At 40.3% G+C, this 21,364-nt stretch overlaps 1 protein-coding gene across 2 annotated transcripts in view; it reads left to right on the top strand.

Annotated features, from left to right (window-relative positions):
* Positions 1-21,364, top strand: part of stim2b (stromal interaction molecule 2b) — a 65,997-nt gene that overhangs the window by 36,341 nt on the left and 8,292 nt on the right. For both annotated transcript variants that reach the window (XM_061960964.2, XM_061960963.2), the window contains 9 exons: positions 13,217-13,328; positions 14,029-14,140; positions 15,472-15,587; positions 15,667-15,844; positions 15,910-16,087; positions 16,161-16,322; positions 16,402-16,502; positions 17,005-17,243; positions 19,501-19,675. In XM_061960964.2, coding sequence (XP_061816948.1) covers positions 13,217-13,328; positions 14,029-14,140; positions 15,472-15,587; positions 15,667-15,844; positions 15,910-16,087; positions 16,161-16,322; positions 16,402-16,502; positions 17,005-17,243; positions 19,501-19,675 — 1,373 coding nt within the window. The remainder of the gene's footprint in view (positions 1-13,216; positions 13,329-14,028; positions 14,141-15,471; positions 15,588-15,666; positions 15,845-15,909; positions 16,088-16,160; positions 16,323-16,401; positions 16,503-17,004; positions 17,244-19,500; positions 19,676-21,364) is intronic.

Raw genomic sequence — 21,364 nt, 5'->3', positions numbered from 1 at the left:
GGTTGCAGCCTCGGCACCGACCCAAGCACTTGGCCGGGAAATAAGTAGCCAACTGTTCATTAAGCGGACACAGTCTGACTATGGCGTCACATTAGTGCCAAAAATCCGAGCGCATAAAAACTGTTGTCGCGCGCTGATTCTCCACTTCGTGCGCGACACCATTTTGCGCGCGCGTGGTGCCTTTCTGCGCGCGCGCGACGCCTTTCTGCGCGCTCTCTGTGTACTCCTGGCATCTCTCCTCGCGCTGTCATGTTTCTTTTTGGCACTTTGGGGGCGGGTATGCTTAGACGGCCCTTCCTTTCTGATTGGCTGTGAGCATTTTTCATATGACCAATCATTCTCCAGTGTAGCAACGTTGTAGCCATCTTACCTCAGACAGCTAGCCTCAATCATTACATTGATGTCAATGGTACATGTACTAATTAAATTACCATAACTTGCTCGATTTTCGACAAATTTACGAACGGTTTGCCTTGTTACAAATCTTATTACATGTAGATATGACATAGGATGCTGTACCTGTTGAAATTACCTCTTTCGCTTTAAAAAAAAAAGACTTAATTGTGCAACATAGTTGTGTAGGGTCTGTGTTAGTCAGTTCTCTGATTATTTTAAACTGTTTCAGAATACATTATTAAAAGCTATTTTTAACATTTTAAAAACAAAATTCAAAGATTATTTAATTAATTTTATGGCTGAATCAAAAGAAATTCCATAAATTAGAAAACAAATGTTCAAGAAGAAGTGAAAATATAAAATAATGTTATGGTTGGATGTTATTGCTGGTGGACCAGTTCTGGCTGAAAGATGTGATTATGGTGTTTGTTGTCTTATTATTTATTTGGGTCACATTTTGTATTACCCTGTATTGTGTTTATGTGGTATGAAATAACCTTTATCAGCGTGCGACATTTTTTTATCCACTTCTTCCTCCGTAAATCTTGATACATATTGACGATGACCCGCCCTGCTATACTTCTGATTGGCTCTGAGCATTTTTCAGCATTTTTCGCCTGACCAATCAGAAAGGAGGGGCCGTCTAAGCATACCCGCCCCCAAAGTGCCAAAAAGAAACATGACAGCGCGAGGAGATGCCAGGAGTACACAGAGAGCGCACAGAAAGGCGTCGCGCGCGCGCAAAAACGCACCACGCGCGCGCAAAATGGTGTCGCGTGCGCACGAAGTGGAGAATCAGCGCGCGATAACAGTTTTTATGCGCTCGGATTTTTGGCACTAATGTGACGCCATATCTGACTGCCTTTAGGTAATGCTACAATGTACCATGCCAACAAAGTCAAAAGAAGGCGCTCAAAAGTACTATAAGGCTCCACTTTTCAAAACATGCTACTTGATGGATAGGTTGATTGGATGTGAGTGTGAATGTTGTCTATCTGCGATGAGGTGGCGACTTGTCCGGGGTATACCCCGCCTTTTGGCCGAATGCTGCTGGGATAGGCTCCAGCACCCCCGCGACTCCAAGAGGGTCAAGCGGTTGAAAATGAATGGATGGATTTATGCTAATTTACATTAGATTTGCCAAAGAGATGCCATTTTATATGGCGATTTCAACACCTTCAAATTTGGTAATGAAAGCTACAACTAAGATGCAACTGGTGTGTAATAACACTAAACTAAGGGCCTGATCTACTAAATGTTTGTGTGTCCTAAAACACGTGCAAACTTGATAGCACACGCAAAGCTGACCTACTAAACATGTGCACAGAGGATTGTGTCTCTTTAGTGAGCAGGATAAGGAGCGCAATCCATTCAGCGTGTATGTCAGGCCCGGGCAATTTTTTTGACTCAGGGGCCAAATTTACAGAAAAAAATGTGTCTGGGAGCCGGTATGTCTATTTTTAGGAACACCGATACAAAACCTCACAATAATGTCTTATTTATTGAATGCTAAAAACGTTTTGACAGACCGCCTTAAAAACGGAAAGGAATTTAAAATTTTTCTATGAACGATAAAACACTGAGTTATGACCAAATATCGACATATTTTACAATCAAGCGAAATGCAACAAAAATGCAACAAACAGCGAAATATGACCGCGAAGGGTTAAAAAAAAACCCACCTACAGTCTGATACAGTGGTTCTTAACCTGGGTTCGATCGAACCCTCAGGGTTTGGTGAGTCGGGCTCAGGGGTTCGGCGGAGGTCAAAACACACCCGACTCATCGTGTAAATAAAAACTTTTCAGCAGAAGTCAGACTGATTTGCAGGTGTGTATTTTGTTGTGATTTTATGCACTGTGTTGGTTTTGTTGTTTTAACAAGGTGATGTTCATGCACGGTTCATTTTGTGCACCAGTAAAAAAACATGGTAACACTTTAGTATAGGGAACATATTCACCATTAATTAGTTGCTTATTAACATGCAAATTAGTAACGTATTGGCTCTTAACTAGTCATTATTAAGTACTTATTAATGCCTTATTCGGCATGACCTTATTATAACCCTAACCCTCTAACCCTGGCCCTAACCCTAACCCTAACCAAATAACTCTAAATTAAGTCTTTGTTACTTAGAATATGTTCCCCATACTAAAGTGTTACCAAAAACATATAATAACTTTGTTTTGAATTTGGAAAAAAAAGGAGGGTTCGGTGAATGCGCATATGAAACTGGTGGGGTTCGGTACCTCCAACAAGGTTAAGAACCACTGGTCTGATATATCACCTATCTCCTTCCACGTCTGTTCCTGAAACCTGCATTTCAGGCTGGCCGCTCTGGAAACACTCTGTGGAAATGCTCCCCAACCACACTGCTTGGTGCCTCGTCTGAGCTGCTGTGACGTAGATTACCATAGTCACTAGTAGGGGTGTGGGAAAAAAATCGATTCAAATTCGAATCGTGATTCCCACGTTGTGCGATTCAGAATCGATTCTCATTTAAAAAAAATATAATTTCTTTTAAATACATTTTTAATTTTTTTAATTTTTTTAATTAATCAATCCAACAAAACAATACACAGCAATACCATAACAATGCAATCCAATTCCAAAACCAAACCCGACCCAGCAACACTCAGAACTGCAATAAACAGAGCAATTGAGAGGAGACACAAACATGACACAGAACAAACCAAAAGTAGTGAAACAAAAATGAATATTAACAACAGTATCAATATTAGTTACAATTAAAAATCCCTCATTGACATTATCATAAGACATTTATAAAAATAAAAAAAGAACAATAGTGTCACAGTAGCTTACACTTGCATCGCATCTCATAAGCTTGACAACAAACTGTGTCTAATATTTTCACAAAGATAAAATAAGTCATATTTTTGGTTCATTTAATAGTTAAAACAAATTTACATTATTGCAATCAGTTGATAAAACATTTTCCTTTGCAATTATAAAAGCTTTTTACAAAAATCTACTACTCTGCTTGCATGTCAGCAGACTGGGGTAGAGCCTGCTGAAATCCTATGTATTGAATGAATAGAGAATCCTTTTGAATCGGGAAAAAATCATTTTGGAATCGAGAATCGCGTTGAATTGAAAAAAACAAAAAACAAAAAAACAAAAAAAAAAATCGATTTTGAATCGAATCGTGACCCCAAGAATCGATATTGAATCGAATCGTGGGACAAACCTAAAAATTGACACACAGCCCTAGTCACTAGTATATAATACAAATACTTTGTATAGTTCAAGACTTACGGTCATTTGAAAACATCACTGCACATCATAATGGCAGCTAAAGTTTCCATCTTAAAGATCTAACAAAATGATTTGGGAATGTCCGACGGGCCAGATTGAAAAGCCCCCGGACCTCAATTTGCCCAAGTCTGGTGTATGTCTTCATGAATATGCAAAATATACTCTGTTAATCATCAGAACGCCCACAGTACTGGGAGGAAAAGATGCACATATAATTATCCTGCACACACCATTTGATTTATCAATAATACAACTCGACTGTGATCACTATGTTGCGGCTTTATTTAGCATGTGAGAAAGGAAGCGATTGCACAGCAGCTTCATCCTACGTATGCTTCACAGGATAAGTTGACCGTTAAAAATTAAAAATAATAGACCCAGCTTCCTCCCACCTCCAAAGACATGCACTTGGGGATAGTTAAAGTTAAAGTTAGAAAGGAAGCGATTGCACAGCAGCTTCATCCTACGTATGCTTCACAGGATAAGTTGACCATTAAAAATGAAAAATAATAGACCCAGCTTCCTCCCACCTCCAAAGACATGCACTTGGGGATAGTTAAAGTTAAAGTACCACTGTTGGTCACTCACACACACTAGGTGTGGTGAAATTACTCTCTGCATTTGACTCATCCCCTTGTTCACCCCCTGGAAGGTGAGGAGAGCAGTGAGCAGCAGCCGTGGCCGCGCTCGGGAATCATTTTTGGTGATATAACCCCCAATTACAACCCTTGATGCGGAGTGCCAAGCAGGGAGGTAATGGGTCCCATTTTTATAGTCTTTGGTATGACTTGGCCGGGGTTCTAGGCTGATTGTTATCAATAATTTGGCCCTTGTGTGTGAATGAGAGTGTGAATGGCTGTCTGTCTGACACCGAGAAGGACAAGCGGTAGAAAATGGATGGATGGATGAATATCATCAAATCACCAATATAATTTCACAATTTTATAGCTACTTGATGACTCAAGGGGCTGATTAAAACACATTCAGTTGATGCGTTTTGGTGTCTGCTGATGTTTTTTCAATAATGTTCGGTTTTTCATACAGAACATACATCAACATATCTCCAATGTGAATTTTTCATATTTTTTTATATGCATTTTCTTAGTTGTCAATTGTACGGAATATGTACTGTACAATCTACTAATAAAAGTTTCAATCAATCAATCAATTCTAAAATGCCCCAAAAAATGGTACGTGTGTGCTGCATGTCTGAAAACATAGCAAAAGGCGAAAAGTATGAATGTGAGGTAAATGATCGATTGTCTCCGTGGCGAAATCACACGCAAGACGCCCACTAATAGTACGCACTATTTTATGAGGGTAACCCCCTCCCCTAGAGGGGGGGGGGTTACCCACATATGCGGTCCTCTCCAAGGTTTCTCATAGTCATTCACATCGACGTCCCACTGGGGTGAGTTTTTCCTTGCCCGTATGTGGGCTTTGTACCGAGGATGTCGTTGTGGCTTGTGCAGCCCTTTGAGACACTTGTGATTTAGGGCTATATAAATAAAGATTGATTGATTGATTGATTGATTATAGATATCTCACGCTATTTAGCTCGTGGTATTTTGATCTTAGTAAATCAGGCCCTAAATGTATTCTGCTTTACGTTAAGTAGGACAGAAGTCTGTTTAGAAATATATCTAATTTTATTCTGTTAAGTTAAAATTAAAGGCCTACTGAAATGCGATTTTCTTATTTAAACAGGGATAGCAGGACCATTCTATGTGTCATACTTGATCATTTCGCGATATTGCCATATTTTTGCTGAAAGGATTTAGTAGAGAACATCGACGATAAAGTTCGCAACTTTTGGTCGCTGATAAAAAAGCGTTGCCTGTACCGGAAGTAGCAGACGATATGCGCGTGACGTCACAGGTTGTGGAGCTCCTCACATCCGCACATTGTTTACAATCATGGCCTCCAGCAGCGAGAGCGATTCGGACCGAGAAAGCGACAATTTCCCCATTAATTTGAGCGAGAATGAAAGATTTGTGGATGAGGAAAGTGAGAGTGAAGGACTAGAGGGCAGTGGGAGCGATTCAGATAGGGAAGATGCTGTGAGAGGCGGGTGGGACCTGATATTCAGCTGCGAATGACTAAAACAGTAAATAAACACAAGACATATATATACTCTATTAGCCACAACACAACCAGGCTTATATTTAATATGCCACAAATGAATCCCGCATAACAAACACCTCCCCCCTCCCGTCCATATAACCCGCCAATACAACTCAAACACCTGCACAACACACTCAATCCCACAGCCCAAAGTACCGTTCACCTCCCCAAAGTTCATACAGCACATATTTTTCCCCAAAGTCCCCAAAGTTACATACGTACGGGCAAGCGATCAAATGTTTGGAAGCGTACTCACGGTACCGCGTCTGTGTATCCAACTCAAAGTCCTCCTGGTAAGAGTCTCTGTTGTCCCAGTTCTCCACAGGCCAATGGTAAAGCTTGACTGTCATCTTTCGGGAATGTAAACAATGAAACACCGGCTGTGTTTGTGTTGCTGCATGCCGGCCGCAATACACCGCTTCCCACCTACAGCTTTCTTCTTTGCTGTCTCCATTGTTCATTGAACAAATTGCAAAAAATTCACCAACACAGATGTCCAGAATACTGTGGAATTTTGCGATGAAAACAGACGACTTAATAGCTGGCCACCATGCTGTCCCAAAATGTCCTCTACAATCCGTGACGTCACGCGCAGACGTCATCATACCGAGACGTTTTCAGCAGGATATTTCGCGCGAAATTTAAAATTGCACTTTAGTAAGCTAACTTACTAAAGTGCAATAAGCAGTGTTGCAAGCTAACATTGCAACACATGCCGTATTGGCATGTGTTGCAATGTTAAGATTTCATCATTGATATACAAACTATCAGACTGCGTGGTCGGTAGTAGTGGGTTTCAGTAGGCCTTTAAACAATTTGTTTTAACCCACAGGCTGGCATTTTTGTCCTTTCAGTACTTTTGTTCTGTAATTTTTGGCCGTAATTTTTTGATTAAGAGTTTTTTTTTCTTTTCATGGTAAATTTTAGAATTTCAATGTCCACTTTTTTCACAGGTGTAGGATATACTGGCAGTTATTCTGCAATATCCCAAAGCAAAGCAAGACATACAATTCCTTCATTTTTCAAAGGGCATAAAATCATTTTAAATTAATACTGTTTTTTACTTTCTTTGCTCAAATCTCTCAATAAACTTAAGCTCCAAGCAAAAATACCAAACATGTAATGTTTTTATTTTATTTTATATCCCGTCTGGGGAAAATCATTAAACTTTAATTCCCCCAGACGGTTTAGAAATATATTTATTCCATTGTTAAATAAATACATTTTGTTTCCTATGTATTTGTATTCTAACTGAATGCGCTTCACGGAGAAAGGTACATTTTAGACTGCATTGTGCCGAGTGTGAAATTTGGTGGAGGAGGAATTATGGTGTGGGATTGTTTTTCCAGGAGTTGGGCTTGGCCCCTTAGTTCCAGTGAAAGGAACTTTGAATGCTCCAGGATACCAAAACATTTTGGACAATTCCATGCTCCCAACCTAGTGGGAACAGTTTGGAGCGGGCCCCTTCCTCTTCCAACATGACTGTGCTCCAGTGCAAGGTCCATAAAGACATGGATGACAGAGTCTGGTGTGGATGAACTTGACTAGCCTGCACAGAGTCCTGACCTGAACCCGATAGAACACTTTTGGGATGAATTAGAACGGAGACTGAGAGCCAGGCCTTCTCGACCAACATCAGTGTGTGACCTCACCAATGCACTTGTCGAAAATTCCTATAAACACACTCCGCTTCAAGGGAGACACACACTCAAACACAATTCATTAGTATTAAAGCTACAGACACACAAATGGTGTGTTCCCAGGAGGGTTTACTAAAATGCTGATAATTAAACACTTTTAAACTCTATCAGGTAAAATGTTGGACCCGTATACATAAAATCAATAATTCAATTGTGGGACCTCTGACAACATTCAATTGAAAAAATATATATACTATAGCATGGGTTCTTTAGGTTTTTAAGGAACTATGTTGCATTCTTCCAGTCCTCTGCGGGAGTTTTTGTCCTGCTAATACAACAGATATATTGCAGGAATATTGCGGGACCTTAAGACTTTTTACAATTACTGGCAATATTTAAAGTTATTTGCTTTTATTCTGTGTACAAAAAAAGCTTGTTGGTTGGAAACACTGTTGACTCACTGGTGCATCGACAGTTAAACACACACCACCCTTAAGGTGGCAACTCCTTTGGAACGGGAATGCAAAGTCCTGCCAAGCTTGAAGGACGCGTGCCATCCGACCTGGGCCAGACAAAAAGCAATGTAGATGACTTCCTTCTTTATACACAAACTCCATTATTACTGTGTTTAAAGAAAAAACTGTCTGGGTGTGGTGGTTTATGATTACCGGTCTACCACCTCCCGCTGACACCCTACACCCATTTAGATTAGATTCCTCTGGCACTTTTCTCATCCCAAAAACTGCTGCCAACCGGACATCACACTTGTTTCCCCGCACGACCTACACTAAAGGCATTCTCAGTCACAGACACTTAATTAGACACACTTATGAACCCATGCCAGGACATCTTTTAACTAACATCCATCCATCCATCCATTTTCTACCGCTTATTCCCTTCGGGGTCGCAGGGGGCGCTGGAGCCTATCTCAGCTACAATCGGGCGGAAGGCGGGGTACACCCTGGACAAGTCGCCACCTCATCGCAGCTTTTAACTAACAGCTTGTCCAAAATATTGGAACATTTCCAACTTGTATGCGACATATCGGAAATACCCTCGCTAAATTCCAAGGCGGGTGTCATTAACGTGTTCATTTACAGGACAATACTGGAAAACTCTGACTTTGGACACAATTTTAGCAGCATTTCAAGTTGACTTTACTTATTAAGATGCCATAAAAACCTCTCCAAAGACGTACTTTGCCACCCTGAAGCTTTTCAAGTCGTGATCAAACTTGCCGTCTGTCTGCCAAACCTTTTGATGCTTATTTATAGTCTCACGTCTGATCCCTTCTTTACAGACGTCACCGTGTCATTTGACTATTTTTCAACTAGACTTGCAGTTTGATATCATCCAGCTTTTTGACATCATGCAGCAAAGTGCAGTTATTTTTATTGTTGTACATGTTTTTCATTAAGGATAAGCTGTAAAGAAAATAGATGAATGGATGTTTTTTTTATACACCATCAATGCGTTTTCTGCCCTTTTTGGGCGGCATGGCTGGGAAGTAGGGCAGATAAGGAGACAATCAAATAAATGAAATTTACATTTGTGCGCCACTTAGATAAATAAATACCACTGCACCTTAGGGGCGGCTAGTCGCCCTGATTAGCTGTGATTGAGAAAATTAAGATTTAAAAGTACAGTACTACGTCAATTTACGAGCTGGTTCTGTAATAGTGCTCTTAGCACAAAAGACTTGTATCTCAAATCAACAAATCAACTCAATTGGTGCCTCACCCCCCAAAACAGAACAGTTTTAACATGTAACCTTTAAAAAAAACAAAAACTTTTTGATAAGAAATACGGTTTAAAAAGCAATACAATAGAATGTAGTACTAACAATACAGTAGTTTTAAGTATTGTAATAAGAACGTCCAGCATTTAGTACAGAGAGTGGACTTCTACAGACACGTTTTCTAACCAACCATCGCAAGCGTCCCCTAGAGAGCCACCAAAAATATCTGTTTCTCAGCTCCAGTCTGTTTTGGCCACAGCGGTAATTAGTTGTAATACACTTTTCACCACTTGTGGCAGTAATGACAATATCAAACAAATAGAAGAAGTCTTTAGCTAAAGTCGGATACTTTTCTCAACACTTAAAATGTATTGGCAGTTTATTTAAGAAACATGTAGTTTCTCTTTAAATATCCATCTTGAAAATGGCCTTGCAAATATATATCTTCCACCGAATCAACAATTTTCTCTCCTTTGTGAGTTAAAAAAGTGAGTACCGGTGATTTATCTGCTCGCCGGGTATGGCTTCCTGCATTCGCAAATTAACACTTGTGATTGAATACTCACTTGGGAATGACAAGCATTCAATTACAGTCACGTTTAACGCAAGGTTACCTCGATAGGCTACTGTCAACAACCTGTGATCTGATTGGCTATCGCAACAGTCTATCAACTGAATGTCCTCCATTTGTTTACGGCGCTAATATTGACTTAGAAGGTCTCTGGCGCTGGCAAGAAGCTAGCTTTAACGTAAAAACAAGGAAATGAAGAGAATATGATAAATACTTTTTTATATTTATGGAAAGTAGATTAAATTAATTACCTTTTATTTATTTATAATCATGATTCACTGCATCTGACATTACATAATCAAAAGCAACATTAACAGAGCTTAGGCGATTGTGGGTTAAAAAATTTGCTATATTAAATTCATCCGCTAACGGTCCCGGGTGTGGCTCTGCTGAAATGCATAGCACTGCCGTGGCTCAAGCCAGTGAGTATCCAATCACAGGAGGCGTAAATGTCACGTTCAACGTGAAGCCAGCTAGAAGGCCTTACTGACAACAACTCGTGATCTGATTGGCTATCGCAATTATCTATCAACTGTATGTGCCCGGTCACTTACAGTGCACGGACGCCCGCATTGTTGATTCTGAAGGCCTCGGGCAGATTTGGTACAGCATGGCAACATAAGCTATCTGAATTCTGATTGGACACAAACTGTAACCTAAAACAGTGTTTTTCAACCACTGTGTCGCGGCACACTAGTGTGCCGTGAGATACAGTCTGGTGTGCCGTGGGAGATTATCTAATTTCACCATGTATGGGTTAAAAATATTTTTTGCAAACCAGTAATTATAGTCTGCAAATGATGTGTTGTTGTTGAGTGTCAGTGCTGTCTAGAGCTCGGCAGAGTAACCGTGTAATACTCTTCCATATCAGTAGGTGGAAGCCGGTAGCTAATTGCTTTGTAGATGTCGGGAAACAGCGGGAGGCAGTGTGCAGGTAAAAAGGTATCTAATGCTTAAACCAAAAATTAAAAAAAGGTGAGTGCCCCTAAGAAAAGGCATTGAAGCTTAGGGAAGGCTATGCAGAACAAAACTAAAACTGAACTGGCTACAAATTAAACAAAAACAGGATGCTGGACAACAGCAAAGACTGACTGTGGAGCAAAGACAATGTACATGACATGACAATCAACAATGCCCCCACAAAGAAGGATAAAACAACTGAAATATTCTTGATTGCTAAACCAAAGTAGATGCGGGAAATATCGCTCAAAGGAAGACATGAAACTGCTACAGGAAAATACCAAAAATAAGAGAAAAAGCCACCAAAATAGGAGCGCATGACAAGAAGTAAAACACTCCACACAGGAAAACAGCAAAAAAGTCCAAATAAGTGTGACAGTACACCTACTTTGAGACAAGAGCTATATTTATGCATGGTTGGTTATGATTTAAAGTCATATCCAACAATTGCGACAACGACTTTTTACTGTCAACTGAGTTTAGTTTTTTAATGATTTCTGCTGGTGGTGTGCCTCCGCATTTTTTCAACGCAAAAATTGTGCCTTGGCTCAAAAAAGGTTGAAAAACACTGACCTAAAACAACAGCACTGGAAGGAGCATAATATGACATGAAGAGAATATGAATTCTCTTAGATATTTAGGGAAAGTAAATTAAAAATTACTTTTATCTTTAATTGTGATCATGATTTCTGGTTATGTTTGGCCAGCAGAGAAGGCCTTGCTGGCACTGACGGCACACCACTGAGTTTACACCAATCCCTATCAGGAGGTAATATCACATTTTCCGCAAAAGTAACTTATCTTTCGCGTTTCACTGTTGAATATTTATTTTTACTTCAGAAACTGCCAAGCACCATGCTCTCTTGGTGGCACAGACGAATAAATACATCAGACCAATCGGTGTATCAAAATTTGATGACGTCATCCAACAACAGCGCTCACGTGTGCTCGCTTCATGTCTGTTTTGCCGTGATTGTAACTACCGTATTTTTCGGAGTATAAGTCGCACCGGAGTATAAGTCGCATCTGCCGAAAATGCATAATAAAAAAGGAAAAAAACATAAGTCGCACTGGGGCCTGGCCAAACTATGAAAAAAACTGTGACTTATAGTCCGAAGAATACGGTAAATTAAAGCATCAACAATGAGTACTGGCCGCAAAAAGAGACGCCGTTCTGATCAATCTGAGCGGTCCGTGAGCAAGAAAGGTCAACACAGTGCGGTGGAAAAAATCCTGCCTATTGTCGATGTACATAATGTACATGATACGTGTATAGCCACTACTCTTTCCAATGACAAACTGAATCGTGTGTTTATTCTGCTGTTGTCTTGTGATGCAGCGGTCAATGCAAACCTTGGACCCCCCTGTTCAGGGATCACTCAAAATAGTGTTTTTTTTGGATTAATTACATCTGAAAAAAAAAAAAAAAAGATCTGTTTTCACTCACTTTAGGACCAGGAAGGCACCATATCGGATTGGTCTGTTTTTGAAAATACACATTTGGAGTTCTGTTTTTGCTGCAAAATAAAAAAAATAAAAAAAGCCTAATTATATTTTTATAATAAATGTGCATTTTTCAAATTGGGAGTTTCATTTTGGTTGCAACCCACATCAGCAGGATGGCTGGTTCATGAAAAGCTCCACAAAAAACATTGATTTATTCAAAACATGAAAAATGGACATCTGTTTTTGCGTCTACACTATGATATTTCAAATTTTTTGGCTGGCATTAGACTCATCCTGCTTCAGTTTGGTGCAGACTAGTAGTGATATTCTCAAACCGCTTCGCCAAGTTAGCCTCACGCTCATTTCTTTTTTTTAATTCAACAAATAGCATCCACTTCTTCTCAGCACTGTCCTTTATGCTCACTTTCCTCCTTCCCATGCTTGGAAAAACAACGTTATGCTACAGTTATATTGTATGTATGCTTTTTGGACAAAAGACCAAATGTTTTGGTTGGATTTTTACGTGGTTCACTGTGACATTCGCTGCACCAACTAATGGTATGGATGCTTGTCACTCTAATTTTTGTTTACAACTTAAAGCATAGCAATTAGCCGAGAGACAGCTCTTATCTCAAAACTAAAATTGAGGTACAACTGTAGTTACCTACCAATAATAAGATTTTTCAAGGGCAGGAATACATTGGAAAAAAATATAAAAAAATGTACCTTGTAAAATCTACAGTGTATTTAAAGTGGATACTGCCCCACTTACTGTGATTTGCTGTGAAGAACAATTAAGGGCATTTCTTAGCTGTGGCTTTGACTTGACTCTACAGGGGCATGACGATCTGAGATTTCCAAAGGAGAACAACCCTAAAGTTAGGACATACATAGGTAGAAGTGCTCTCTTTTCCCTAAAAGGAAGAACGATGAGAGAAATGAACTGCGTGTGTGTTTGGTGTGAGCGTATGATCAGCCAGACAGCACACACTTACATAATATTGATGATAAAGTATAACACTAAGAGACAGGTGCTATATTTATACTCATGTCTCTGCTTTCCAGTTTATAATAGAAGACATGAAGCAGCATCACACCAACAAGCACAGCAACCTGCATCGTGAGGACCAGCACATAACTGTGGAGGAGCTTTGGAAGGGCTGGAAGACCTCTGAAGGTATGCAACCCAACAACTGACAGACTTTTGTGTGTGCCTGTGTGTGTGTGTGTATATATTTACACATACATACATACATTTACACAGACACACACACAAAAAGTTTGGGCACACCTTTTTCATTCAATGCGTTTTCTTTATTTGCATGACTATTTTACATACTTAAGGCATAACAACTATGAATGAACACGTGGAGTTATGTTCATTACAAAAAAAGGTGAAATACCTGAAAACATGTTTTATATTGTAGTTTCTTCAAAATAGTTTTGCACACTCTTGGCATTCTCTCGATGAGCTTCAAGAGGCAGTCACCTAAAAGGGTTTTTACTTCACAGGTGTCATAGTTTTGATGCCTTCAGTGACAATCTACAATGTAAATAGTCATGAAAATAAAGAAACCCATTGAAATGTGGTGTGTCCAAACTTTTGGCCTGTACTATATACAGTACATACAATATATATACACACATATACACACACAAATATTTACTGTGTGTGTGTGTGTATATATATATATATATATATATATATATATATATATATATATATATTCACACACACACACACACACACACACACACACACACACACACACACACACACACACACACACACACACACACACACACACACACACACACACACACACATTTATACATATATATGCATATGTATATACATACATGTTTCTGTCCAACAGTCCACAATTGGACCATGGAGGACACGGTGCAGTGGCTGAAAGAATCGGTAGAACTTCCCCAGTACGAGAAGAACTTCCGGGACTTCCACGTTACGGGCAACACGTTGCCACGGTTGGTAGACTCCTGCACATCACAGTCATGTGAAAATACCTCGATGTGTAAATTACATTTGTGGCGCCCCCATATGTTGTAGTCATAATGCTTTAGAACAGTGGTCCCCAACCACCGGGCCGCGGATCGATTGGTACCGGGCTGCACAAGAAATGTAAAAAAAAATAAAATAAAAATAAAAATATTTTTTTTAAATTTTTTTTATTAAATCAACATAAACAACACAAGATACACTTACAATTAGTGCACCAACCCAAAAAACCTCCCTCCCCCATTTACACTCATTCGCACAAAAGGGTTGTTTCTTTCTGTTATTAATATTTCTGGTTCCTACATTATATATCAGAATAGATCAATACAGTCTGCAGGGATACAGTCCGTAAGCACACATGATTGTATTTTTTTATGACAAAAAACCGTAGTTACAAAAAGGTTGGGGACCACTACTTAAGAAGACAATCAGGACAAAAAAATTTAAAATATGTAGGCATGTTGTTTAATCAATCTTGTCTGAATTTTACTTACGTCAGTCCCCCAAAGTTGTGTTCCAAATTTCAATCATTTTGCTAAACACCCTTAATCAACCAATATATAGACTCCAATGCAATTTCATTGTCACAATGACATCCGGCATAATTTTTTAAAATGTTTTACTTGAATGCACATCATTTATCATTTATACAGTTGTATCTAAAGTTCTGTCGGAGTGTATTTTGAAGTGAAATTTACCAGCAAGTACTGTATATCAGTTGGAGTCTCCTCACTCATCTTTCCAGTGACGTATGCATTGAGCTGATCATTGATCGTGTAATAATCCGTGCCACCTTTCAGGTAACCATCCAGTTAGGTAAATAAGCATGTACAGTCAAAATAAAAAGTGCGATTAATCTCTGTAAATACATGATTTATGCGATATTCTTTTGTGTTTAATCACACAAGTTAACTTGTGATTTTTGACGGTCCTCCTTATGCTACACAATGCTGCCCTCTGCTGATCAAAAGGCAACACAGGCGAGAAAGAACTCTAAAAGTCCTTACAGAATACTTTGAGGCCACATGAGTTCATGTTACAGCCTGGGCATACTTGTCTTTAAATAGAGCACAGTCTTAAACCAAGACATTTGAAATGTGAGGACCAAAGACGTTAGCAAAGAACACGATGGTGAGACTCACAGAAGGCAGTCTCACTGGACTGACTCATGAGGTGACGTCACAGCTAATGGCCACCATATGTAATAGTGATGGTACCCTGATACAGGGATACTTTTTATATGCTACCATCTATTTATCCATGTTTCACTTACTGATTATTTTTACAATGCATGTTGCAGAATTGCCGCAAATGAACCATCCTTCATGTCCATGCAGCTAAAAATATTAGACCAGCGACATAAACAAAAACTCAACCTGAAGGCGCTCGATGCCGTTCTTTTCGGCCCCCCGCTCCGTAAGTACGCACCTGCATTGCAGTGATTTTCCTGTCAGTGGGTTGTTCACTCTTCCTTTTGTACATTGCTGTCTTGCAGGCCTTCATCACAACTGGATAAAAGACTTAATCCTCATGGTCTCCATAGTGATCGGGGTGGGGGGCTGCTGGTTTGCCTATGTGCAGAACAAGTCCAGCAAAGTGCACATCTCCCAAATGATAAAGGACCTGGACAGCTTGCAACACGCTGAGCAAAGCCTCCTTGACCTGCAGGATCGGTAGGCCGAGATATGCCAACTAAAATGAAACATCCATTTTTTAAAACCGCTTTCCATTCTCTCAGTTTGGAAAAGGCTCAGGAAGAAAATCGCAACGTGATTGTGGAAAAGCAGAATCTGGAACAGAAGATGAGGAATGAGATCACCGGTGCCAAAAAGGAAGCTCACAGACTCCGGGAACTGCGACAGGGTGCTGAATGTGAACTGAGCCGGCTCAAATACGCCGAGGAGGAGCTCGTGCAGGTAAGCCTCGCACTCTTGCAACTCGAATGGAACATAACGAACCTGGACCTTTTAAATTAAACCGTACTTGTAGGTACGAAAGGCCCTGAAGCGAGCCGAGAAGGAGATGCAATCAGAGCACTCGCTGCCAGAAGCGCTGCAGAAGTGGCTACAGCTCACGCATGAGGTGGAGGTTCAGTATTACAACATCAAAAAGCAGAGTGCAGAGTTTCAGCTGTGTGTCGCCAAGGACGAGGTACCACTATTCAGCGTTCACTGGATATTCTCCTTTCCCTCTCTCTCTTACTCTAAGCTTTTCGTTTTTGCATTTCCAGGCGGAGAAAATTAAGAAAAAGAGAAGTTCCGTCTTTGGGATTCTTCATGTAGCACATAGCTCTTCACTGGACGAGGTGGACCACAAGATACTTGAGGCCAAGTAAGCTAGAGTCTAAACGCAAGACGCTGAACCCCTTGATATTCTGGGATTCTTGGGTGCTACAAGGCCTAAAATAAGTTATCCCTAAAGTGAATGTAAAGTTGCTGTATGGACTGGAACACAATGGTGTCTTAACTTTGAGTCCATCCCTAATTCCATTTCAAATTTGACAATGATATTACAATAACAATATTTTAAACAGGTTTGTGTCATGATAGGATTAGGCATTCCAAATGTGTGTTGTTTGGAAGCTCTTGGTCAAAATCTTGACTAACTTCATGCAAACAAAGCTTTATGACTTCTTACATTGTATGTTGTCTTTCAAGACAGTTTTGTTATGATTGTTTGTAAAAAAAAAATATAACGATGGTACATGGATGTTATTACAACAAACATCTCAAATAAGATTTCCACGCCTCGAAGACCCAGATTTTGTCATGAAGATGGTAGACAGTGGGCAAACAGTTTAAGAAACTGTTCGTCATTTTCCCCCCCTCTTTAGGAAGTCGTTGTCTGAGGTGACGGCGTGCCTGAGGGAGCGTCTGCACCGCTGGCAGCAGATCGAGAGGCTCTGTGGCTTCCCTGTCGTCAACAACTCGGGGCTGCCAAATCTTACGGCCAGTCTCTACTCCGACCACAGCTGGGTGGTGATGCCGCGCGTTTCCGTCCCCCCGTACCCAATTGCCGGTGGGGTGGACGACCTGGATGAGGACACGCCCCCCATCATTCCACAGTTCACAAGTGAGTTAGTCACAGAAAAACGCTTCAATGCAGTGAGATTTTTTTTTTAAAGCATATTGTAAAATTTGTCAGAGTCTCTTTTGTGTGTGTACAAAATATTGAAGCTTTTGCCTGAATTTTAAAAGGGGAGGTGGTCCTTCAACAATCACTTATCAAAACAAACAACCATGCCAAAACCACATCTGCAACCATCTCACTTAAAGCATGCAACAGTGGGGCCAAGTTTCCCCCTCCCTAGCAGCACACATTCAATGACTCTCAAACTGTGGGAAAATACAACTCTAAAGAAGGAATAAACAACGAGCATTCTTAAAAGTGCACATTTCCTTCACACTGATGTTACTAAAAGGTCTATCTATGAGAGCTGAGGTGTAAAAGGTATGTGTGTTCACATAAACACATTCACCGGATGTGTAATTGCCCTTTTTATCCTAGCCAGAAAAAAAGATGACTGGCAAATAACACCTCTGTTCATCAATATAGTGATATTATTAGATGTGCAATGATTTGGATATTATCTTTAAAATCAGTGCACAGGAGTTGTCTCACAGATAAACACCTCCGATCCATCCTGAGAGTGTCAACAGTGTAGAACTTTACCCCAATTATGAATGAAATTGTTGCCAAGTATCAAGGTTAGGAAGGAGATCTACTGGAAGTCAAACACCAAACTTTGACAGCTTTGTAACTAAACATGACAAAATAGATTTAAAAAATGGGTAATGATGAATTATTTGGACAAATGGTATTCTGGGGTGTTAAAAAAACAACAATGTACACCGGACCCAAAACCGTGACCGTGTCACCAAGAGTTTAAAATTGCTTTTAATAAGCCCTGCTGTAAACACGCTGTCTTGTGTGCCTTTGGCTTTAATGCTAATGAGCTGTGTTTGTCCATGCCTGCCTCCAACAGAGTGTTTCCTAAAGGCACTATGTTCCCTTTATCTACTTTTTACAAATGCACTGTACCGCTGCATTTGTCCAATGTATTAACCAACGTATTATTGAGGAGTGGGAAAGGAGGGCACAAACATTTGTGTGTTTCTACATCACAGTCACATTTTAACAACATGCTTCTAGGTTAGCATATTCACTGAAGATAAAATAAAGGATCTAACCTACAGCTCCCACGCCTGTTGCTGTCTAAAGCAGGCCTGGGCCGGTATGTCTATTTTTAGAAACACTAATACAAAACCTCACAATAATGTCTGATTGAATGCTAAAAACGTTATGACAAACCGCCTTAAAAAAAATCATGGAATTTTACTTTTTTTTTACTGAATGAGACACCCAGAATGTACATCAGAATAATGAATGTGTGATTTACATTATTAACTATGAACGATAAAACACTGAATATTGACAACATATGAACGTCACACCCCCTCTCGATCGACATATTTTACAATCAAGCGAAACACAATAAAAATGCAATAAACAGCAAAATATGAAAAATTATTTTATATATCTGATATATCACTAAGCTTTAGAAATTTGTTGTAAAAATCTCCTTCCGCAACTGTCCCTGACAACCAGCCTCGCCGCTCTGGAAACACTCTGTGGAAACGCTCCCCACCCACACTGCTTGGTGCCTCATGTGAGCTGCTGTGACTTAGATTACCATAGTAACTAGTATATCATGCAAAAGGGCAGATTCCAGTTCAAGACTTACGGTCATTTGAAAACATCACTGCATATCATAATGGCAGCTACAGTCCATCCATCCATTTTCTACCGCTTATTCCCTTCGGGGTCGCTGGAGCCTATCTCAGCTACAATCGGGCGGAAGGCGGGGTACACCCTGGACAAGTCGACACCTCATCGCAGGGCCAACACAGACAGACAGACAACATTCACACTCACATTCACACACTAGGGCCAATTTAGTGTTGCCAATCAACCTATCCCCAGGTGCATGTCTTTGGAAGTGGGAGGAAGCCGGAGTACCCGGAGGGAACCCACGCAGTCACGGGGAGAACATGCAAACTCCACACAGAAAGATCCCGAGCCCGGGATTGAACTCAGGACTACTCAGGACCTTCGTATTGTGAGGCAGATGCACTAACCCCTCCGCCACCGTGCTGCCCGGCAGCTACAGTTTACATCTTAAAGATCTAAAAAAATTATTTGGGAATGTCTGGCGGGCCAGATTGAAAAGCTGTACACATAATCTATGGATAAATATTACTGTTGGAACTTCATTAAAAGTCAATTTTGCGTGATAGGGGACCTTGAACCATCTATGTTGTCTTCACAGCCACGTTGATGCGACCCTCTCTAAAGCGCAGCAGCAGCATGTGCCGCTCCCGCCACGGCCCCCTCAGCTCGCCGCCATCCACGCTGATGTCACCCGACCCCGACCTGCTGTCTATGGCCAGCCCGTCCCCCAGCTTTCACCTTGAAGCAGATGACGAACATGTCAGCAGGAGGGGGTATGTAGCACGGGCTACAATGCCCGCAGTGTTCTATGCAAAACCTGTGTGAAGTTGGCACTCCTCATCATTGCGTTTATTGAAATAACACTACCATTAGTTTGTGCTATGAAAAATAGTATCACAAACGTTTGGGACAAGTTTGGGGAGATTTTGATAAGGTGGGGAGGCTGGTTATGACTCCTAAAACGTTAATACCAGAAAAAACTATAATAGTTAGGCAAAAAATGTTTGCAGCATTAACCAGCACAAATGAATGGGACAAGTTTGGGGAGGTTTTGATAAGGTGTGGGACTGAGTGATGTCGTTGGTCAGAAAATGTATTTTAGAATAACGACACAAGCAGAATGTTTTACAGCACAAATAAATGGCAATGTTATTTTAACATTTAAAATGATGAAGGGGCCAACTTTACCTAGGTCTATGCAAACGTTCTCACAGGTGTTTATTGTAAAAGGGGCCGTTTGCAACAGCCTCACAGTTACATTTTCTAAAGCAAAACAATAACAAAAACACCATTGGCAAGCTTATGTTACCGTTAGTGGTTTAACAGAACATACCTTATTTTCCGGACCACAGGGCGCACCGCCGATGAATGGTCTATTTTTTATCTTTTTTCATATATTAGGCGCACCGGATTAAAGGCTGCATTAAAGGAGTCATATTATATAATTTTTTTTTTCTAAATGTAAAACACTTCCTTGTGGTCAACATAACATGTAATGGTGGTTCTTTGGTCAAAATGTTGCATAGATTATGTTTTACAGATCATCTTCAAGCCGCTTTCTGACAGTCGTTTCCGGAAGCACTGTTTTGTGGGCGGTCTTATTTACGTGGCTCACCTTTGGCGGCGTAGCGTGCAAGGACGGGAGTGGAAGAAGTGTCAAAAGATGGAGCTAACTGTTTTAATGACATTCAGACTTTACTTCAATCAATAACGGAGCAGCATCTCCTCATCCGGAAACAACAACACTAGAAATGTGTCCCGTGAAAAACCGTCCGACCGGAACTCTAATAACTAAAGTTCCTTGGGTGAATAACGTAAACTTACTACACCGGTATGTTTTAGCGCTTTCATGGCGTGTTTACAGACAGATTTAAGTAAGAACTTTACACTACTTTATATTAGAAATGGCAACAGCGGAGAATGAGTGTCACATAACGAGAAGATAGAGAAGAGAAGAACCTTATTGATTACGGTGTCGGTGCGGACGCGTGCAATTTTTTTAGGATTTACGCAGATCCCAAATACAGATCAGCAGATAATGTCTAACTTTATACACACACCATAATAATACTTGTTTGTTTAATGCGCCGACAATCCATCAAGCGGTGCGGCTTTATAGCTTACCAAAGTCGTACTAAAACATTTAGATAGATTTTTGATCGCCGTGTGTAATGTTCTATATTTCCAATGGAATATTTAACATGTTGGTGTTGTTTACTTGACACCCATCATAGGTCAGTCTACACGTATCTCTTATGTTTGACTGCCATCTACTGATCACACTTATCATTACACCATGTACCAAATAAAATAGCTAATAGGTGGTTAAGCTTAACCAAACTTATTCCGTATGTTAGGCGCACCGGGTTATAAGGCGCACTGTCTAGTTTTGAGGGAAAAAAATGATTTTAAGTGCGCCTTATAGTCCGGAAAATACGGTATGTATTAAAAATGTCAAAATG

The sequence above is a fragment of the Nerophis lumbriciformis genome, linkage group LG05 (assembly GCF_033978685.3).
Source record: "Nerophis lumbriciformis linkage group LG05, RoL_Nlum_v2.1, whole genome shotgun sequence".
NCBI lineage: Eukaryota > Metazoa > Chordata > Actinopteri > Syngnathiformes > Syngnathidae > Nerophis > Nerophis lumbriciformis.
This window is presented reverse-complemented; position numbering and strand designations above follow the sequence as displayed.